The sequence below is a fragment of the Miscanthus floridulus genome, chromosome 17, assembly GCF_019320115.1.
Source record: "Miscanthus floridulus cultivar M001 chromosome 17, ASM1932011v1, whole genome shotgun sequence".
NCBI classification, from domain to species: Eukaryota; Viridiplantae; Streptophyta; class Magnoliopsida; order Poales; family Poaceae; genus Miscanthus; species Miscanthus floridulus.
The window spans coordinates 104,271,204-104,278,522 of record NC_089596.1 but is presented as its reverse complement, the minus strand read 5'-3'; the positions used below and the strand labels follow the sequence as shown (position 1 = coordinate 104,278,522).

The window sequence follows — 7,319 nt, the reverse complement described above, 5'->3', positions numbered from 1 at the left end:
AAGGATCTAAATCTGATCATGGGCTATCCGACCTAACTAATCCGATCCGATCTGTCAAAAAAAAACTGATTCTACCAATGCATTGAGTAGAGCCGTAGACGCGAGCTATAACTTTCAACCTGTAATTGGACCTAATCCGACAACAAAGATTTGGCAACGACGACCACGGAACGGGCATTGTCGTCGGGTAGGTGAAAGCATCGGGGCTTGCTGCCGCAGCTGCTACTCAGCGAATTGTACGAGCTGGAGACTTAGGACTTAAGGTAATAACCAGCATCATTTGCGCTGTTTCTGACACGGATATTGTTAGCAGCCTGCCCCTGCCCGTGACAAGTGAAGAGGACACGCCTGGTGCTGAAGATGAAGCTGCTCTGGCCGTCCGGCCCAAAAGGCTTCGTCGGCCCAGTACGAGAGTAGCCGGCCCAATGTGGCAAGTCTGAGTACATTGTATAAGTAGGAGTAAAGAGAGAGGACACGGCATGTATGACAGAAAAACTAAAAACTACTCTGAGTAATCCGGCCATCGTGCCATGCACTGCCTTATGTTCTTCCTGTTCTTCCTTTCTAAGTATTTTCTCCTTACAATTGGTATCAGATTTCAGTTCGAGTCTTAGCCTCCGATCCCTCTCATACCCACTTCACTCGTCTGCAATGCTCTCTGGGAGCCATGGAACCGAATCTCAAGCTGGTGCTGGAGGAAATCCAGAAGTCGAAGGAAGAGTTCGGGCGTCGTTTCGACGAGCACAACGAGCAGTGGGAGCGGCGCTTTGCTGATCTCGATCTTGCCCACACTGCCCGCGACGCCGCCATCGACAAACGCCTCGACACCATCGAGCTCGCCGGTGCCGACACGGCGTACACCATTGGTAGGCGCGTTGCCGATCTGGAGGCCATCCGCATCGAACCCCTCCACGACGAGCGCGACGACCGCGTCACCGCCCTCAAGGTGGCCGCCACGGACCTTGGTACTTGGCGCCCAGAGATGGAGGCGCTCGTCGATGATCTGCGGATCGAGGTGAAGAAGCTGTCGCAAGGTCGCGACCCTAAGGTGTTCAACGTTTCGCCTCCATGCCCCAACGTCGCCGCCTCTTCTTCCTTTGCGCCCAGTGGGCACGGCGATGCATCGTCTCACCGGGATGGTGGGTTCGAGACCGGGGCGGTCTGGACTCACATCCCGGTCATGGGTAAGCAATCCGACCCTCCTCCCTCTCCTCCTCCTCCCCTTCCTCCGCGCTCGACACCACCGCTTCCGCACCGTCCACCAGCTCCACCGTACCCTTCTCCACACTCTCCTCCGCATCCGCTGCGTTCCCCTCCGCTCTACATACCCCCTCGTCCACCACTTCAACTCCAACATCCAACTGGACGCCTTCCTAAACTTCCATTCTCTAATTTCGATGGCGAAAACTCACGCCTCTGGCGTTCTCGCTGGGAACGCTATTTTAACATGTACGTCATGGATCCCTCACTTTGGGTTAGCGTCGCAACCATGTATGTGGAAGGCGCCGCTACCGGCTGGTATGAGTCCATCGAAAACACCCCAGCCACTGCAAATTGGATAGCCTTCTGTCAAGCTTTGCACAATCGATTTGATCGCGATCAGAAGGAAGCTTTAATTCATCAATTGTTCCACATCAAACAAACTTCTATGGTGTTGGATTATGTCGAGCGTTTCTCTGTCTTAATTGATCGCCTCAAATCTTATTCTGCTTCTACTGATCCACTGTTTTATACAATGAGATTTATCGATGGCCTTCGGCTCAACCTCAAAGCTATGATACTATTTCTCGGCCACAAACACTCGATGCTGCTATTTGCATGGCTCTTGTGCAGGAGGAGGTGGCTGGCCAATCTAGCGGTCAGTCTTCGTTCCGCTCGTCAGCACATGTTGAGTGGTCTCCTAAGCCCACACCATGAACCGTGCTGCCGCTACCACCACCTCCGCCTCGTGTCGAGAAGCCCATGGCGAAGCCTGCAGCCGCCGAACCCACGACAACATCTTCGGCGACTGGTGCTCTAGCTGCTGTCAAAGCGTACCGTCGTGCCTTGGGATTATGCTACAAGTGCAACGCCAAGTGGAGTAAGGATCACCGGTGCGCGCCAAAAGTCCTGCATGTGGTTGAAGCTCTTTGGGAATCGTTGGACCCTGATGTTGTGCCGGTTGCGGAATCATCTGATGATCCACCATCTGAACAAGTGTTTTTAGCCATCTCAAAATCCACCGTTTCTGGGGTACCTGCTGCTCGTACTATTCGATTGTTGGGCTCGATGTTAGGTATTCTAGTGCCTATCTTGGTGGATTCCGGGAGCTCCTCTTCATTTATTAGTAACATTACGACTGCTAAGTTACATCACCAAGATTCAATATCTTTGTCTAGCTGTGTGCAAGTTGCTGGTGGTGGTGTGTTGCAGAGCTCCTTATTGCTTCGCCAAGTTCAGTGGATAGTTGGCTCATGCTCCTTTCGCACTGATTTTCGGGTGCTGTCTTTGGGGAATTTTGATGCAATTTTGGGCATCGATTGGTTAGAGGCCTACAGTCCAATGCAAGTTCATTGGGCCTTAAAGTGGTTGGCAATTCCATATGATGGCAAGACTCAGGTGTTGCAAGGGTAACTACCTGATGAACCGGAACAACTTCTGTTGCAAATTCAAAATACAGCGCCTGCTTTCTCTTTAGATCATGATGCTATCACGGTACTAGCCCCCATCAGTCAATTAATTGAGGAGTTTTCTGACTTGTTCTAGCCACCAACATCTCTTCCACCTTCTCGCGCTTGTAACCATGAGATTCCTCTGTTGCCTGGTGCTCAACCGGTCTTCATCAGGCCCTGCCAAAACTGAAAGATGAAATTGAAGCCCAGGTTCAGGAGATGTTGTCACAAGGACTAATTCAGCCGAGCTCCAGCTCTTTTTCCTTGCCGGTACTGCTTGTCAAAAAGAAAGATGGCTTGTACAGATTTTGTGTTGACTTCAGACACCTCAATGCTCTTACAAAGAAATCTAAGTTTCCTGTTCTGGTGTTTGACCAGTTGATGGATGAGCTAGCAAACGCTAAGTTGTTCTCAACACGGGATCTTCGAGCGGGTTTTCACCAGATTCTGTTGCAGCAACGTGAAGAATTCAAAACCGTTTTCCAGACTCACCTAGGTCAATACGAGTTCATAGTGATGGCGTTTGGCCTTACTGGCGTGCCAGGCACATTTCAGGGTGCCATGAATGGTATTTTGGCTCTGGGTTTATGCCGCTTCGTGTTGGTCTTCTTCGATGATATTCTCGTCTACAGCCCCACCATTGAAGCCCATGTCGACCACCTACGGCAAGTTTTTCAGTGGTTACGCGCCGATCAGTGGAAGCTCAAACTCTCGAAATGTACCTTCGCTAGGGAGTCTATCTCCTACTTGGGTCATATCATCAGCAACCAAGGCCTTTCCACGAATCTAGCAAAGGTGCAAGCAGTGCTCAAATAGCCCGTTCCATCTTCAGTCCGGGAGCTCCGAGGTTTTCTGGGCCTTGCTGGTCATTACCAAAAATTTGTGCGTAATTTCAGCATCATTGCCAAGCCACTAACAGATCTCCTGAAGAAAGATCAGTTATTCATATGGACCTCAAACCATGAGTCTGCATTCTCTATGCTGAAACAAGCTCTCTGTACTGCCCATGTATTGGCGTTGCTGGATTTCAGCTTACCATTCCACATTGAAACTGATGCCTCTGGGTCAGGCATTGGCGCAGTCTTACAGCAGAATGGGCATCCCATAGCATTCATCAGTAAGGCTCTAAGTCCTAGGAATCAAGGTTTGTCAGTCTACGAGAAGGAATATCTCGCTATATTGATGGATGTCGAACAATGGCGTCACTACTTGCTTCAGGGCGAGTTCTTTATTCACACCGATCATCGCAGCTTAATTCGTCTAAATGAACAGAGGCTACATACTGCATGGCAACAAAAAGTATTCTCCAAGTTGTTTGGGTTACACTATAAGATATTATACAAGAAAGGCTCTGAGAATGGCGCTGCAGACGCCCTATCTCGCCGAGTGCACCAAACCCAGAGCTATGCTATATCTTCAATCTCCCACAATTGGCTCGATGAAGTTGTACAAGGCTACTCTTCTGACAAAGCTGCTATGGCTCTGTTGTCTTAGCTGGCTGCCAGCCTAGATAGCCGCACTTCATTTTCTTTAGTCCAAGGAGTCATCAGATACAAGAACTGTCTGTGGTTGGGTTCTAATAAGCCCATGCAGCTTAAAATTATGACAGCATTGCATATCAGTCCCTTGGGTGGACACTCAGGAGCACTAGCAACATACATCAAGATTAAAGCATTATTCTTCTGGCCTGGTATGAAGTCTGACATTTGGGCTTATGTTTAGTCGTGTAATGTCTGTTTGCAAGCCAAGCCGGACAGATCTCGTTATCTAGGCCTCTTGCAGTCACTTCTAGTGCCATCTGCTTCGTGGGAAGTTATCTCAATGGATTTCATCGAAGGGTTGCCACAGTCTGGCTCGTTCAATGCAATCTTAGTAGTGGTGGATAAGTTCTCCAAGTTTTCACACTTCATTCCTCGCGCCATCCTTTTACAGCAGTCTCTGTTGCCAAGGTTTTCATGGACCAAGTGTACCGCCTTCACAGTCTTCCTCGAGCTATTGTCTTAGACCGCGATCACATATTTACAAGCAACTTTTGGAAATCTCTGTTCAAGACAGCCGGCTCATAGCTTCAGTTCAGCTCCGCCTACCATCCATAGACGGACAGTTAGACAGAGCATGTCAACCAGTGCGTCGAGACATTCCTTTGCTGCTTCGTGCACACTTGCCCAGCTCATTGGAGTCGTTGACCGTCGCTCGCCGAATTTTGGTACAATACATCCACACATTCAGCGCTGGGTCGTTCCCCCTTTAAGGTATTATATGGCTTTCCTCCACTCCTACTGTTGGTGAACTTGGATGATGTGGCTCCAGTGCCTGAACTTCACAAATGGATGGCTAATAGAGAGCTCATGCACACTGTTGTCAAGCAACACTTGCACCGTACCTAGGCTCGCATGAAATGCCAAGCTGATAAAGGTCGTTCTGAGCGTCATTTCACCATGGGTGACATGGTGTTTTTGAAGCTCCAACCCTATATCCAGTCATCCGCTCCAACAACAAGTTATCTATCAAGTTCTTCGAGCCATTTCAAGTCATTCAAAAGATTGGTCCAGTCGCATACAAGCTGTTACTTCCACCAGGCGCTGCCGTCCATCCGGTCATCCATGTCTCGCAGCTATGTTCTTCTCCTGGCAATCAGCAGGTATCACCATCTCTACCGTCTGACTTGCAGCAGTTTTAGTTTCCACTTCATGTGCTGCAACGCCGCTGCACATCCGGGGCTTGGCCTGTGGTGCAAGGCCTTATCTAGTGGTCCCACTCACCTCTAGAGCTGTCTACTTGGGAGCCACTCGAGCAACTCCACCAGCAGTTTCCGCGAGCACCAGCATGGGGACACGCTGGTTCTAAAGATGGGGGGAATGTTAGCAGCCTGCCCCTGCCTATGACAAGTGAAGAGGACAGGCCTGGTGCTGAAGATGAAGCTGCTCTGGCCGTTCGACCCAAAAGGCTTCATTGGCCCAGTACGAGAGTAGCTGGCCCAATGTGGCAAGTCTGAGTACATTGTATAAGTAGGAGTAAAGAGAGAGGATACGGCATGTATGACAGAAAAACTAAAAACTACTCTGAGTAATCCGGCCATCGTGCCGTGCACTACCTTCTATTCTTCCTGTTCTTCCTTTCCAAGTATTTTCTCCTTACAGATATCTAGGGCTACAAGCATATTTACATCAATTTTGAATGAAGAAACTAACGATGTTTTGCTATATAAATATACTAATAACAAATCGCCTGCCTCAAAATAAGCGACCGCTTAGCTTCCTTCCACCCTAGCGCTCCTCTGATGTGAACTTGTTCCAAGCATCCTTCAAAAATAGGTGGCAGCAGGTGAGCAAAGTTCCTCTCCTTTTTCCCCGCTTCATTTTCTGATATCGAATCATCACATGGCAAAGATAAGAGTGTGAAGAGGGAAAGGCTGCCTATCCAGAAATGATGTTTTTGCAGCAGCATTTCACCAATAAAAAAATAGTTGGTTTGTAGGCAATGAAAGTTTTCGAACAAAGTTCCAACAGTGCAAAAATGTGCATCAAGTGTCTGTTTACCTGTAAAAGTTTTTTGCAATTGCCTCCGTGTATGTGCGTGCATTTTTCAGTTTGTTGTGGTTAATAGGTAAGACACAAGGGGCATACTAGCGTCTGCTTAAGTTGAGAAAAAGGGAATGACTTGTGCAGAAGCGCAGGAAATTATCTAGCATAATTATCTAGGACATTCCCAGAAAGTTTGAAAAATCAAAAACCAAAGTTCTGTAAACAAAGTACTCACAAGAGAAAGAAAAGTAGACTCCGAAAATGCAACCATAAATAGAAAGGGTTGCTCTAATGGAGTTCCAACATCCAAATGACCAGAGCATTCAATGTGGGCAGAGCACATACCTTAAGAAGATCAAAAACCTTCTCATAGATGTATTTCTATCTGATTGTAGCACCCCTTTACTGTAATTTATCTGGATGGACACAAAGGGTTGCCTTCCTGTAAGCTTTATTCACAGCAACAGCTGTAATGAGATCTGTAAACGGCACTGGTTGCCAGCCACTATCAGCACCAAGAATCTGCTAGGGAAAACAAAGCAACATATGATAACCTTTTACATGTTCTACGCTATGGATTTAAAGATGCATGAAATTTAACTGCTGCTTACGTATTGCAATGTGGATAGCAAGGCCCTCAGATTTCCTTCCTTTCCATTTGACCATCTCTTGATCTCAGGATCCAGGAATTCAGATAGCCTCTGAAATACATAAACACCAATACTATGAATAAACACAGATACAGTGAGAATGTTCTCTGTGTGTAAATGTCTTACATGTTTCTCTGCTTGCTCTGTTTGAGCTAGCAGGTCCCGCATGTTCTTTTCAGCAAGTGCTTTTGTCTAAAAATAGGGAATGTGCACGTCACCAAACTAGTGACAAACATTAGGCAAAAAATTAAATAAACCCCAGAAAGGAGTATCAGCTATACCACACGCTCAGCTGTGCGTTGATGCCTCTCTAATCTTGCTTTATGTCTTAAAGCGGACTCAACCTCAACCACTGTTGCCAACAAATATCAAAGAGCAGAAAATAAGTCTTGTAATAACAACCAAATATATTTGGCAAATTTTGGGCTGGCACACTAGGGAAACGTTGTTTTGGCTGCGGCACACCGCCAACTACGTTATTGGCTGAGACACAT

At 47.6% G+C, this 7,319-nt stretch overlaps 1 protein-coding gene across 1 annotated transcript; it reads right to left on the bottom strand.

Annotated features, from left to right (window-relative positions):
• Positions 1-5,917: 5,917 nt before the first annotated feature.
• On the bottom strand, positions 5,918-7,319 carry LOC136516129 (auxilin-related protein 1-like). Its single transcript, XM_066509512.1, is given in 6 exon segments — positions 5,918-5,953; positions 6,521-6,697; positions 6,787-6,876; positions 6,952-7,017; positions 7,107-7,177; positions 7,316-7,319. Coding segments are annotated over 6 exon segments (444 nt in total).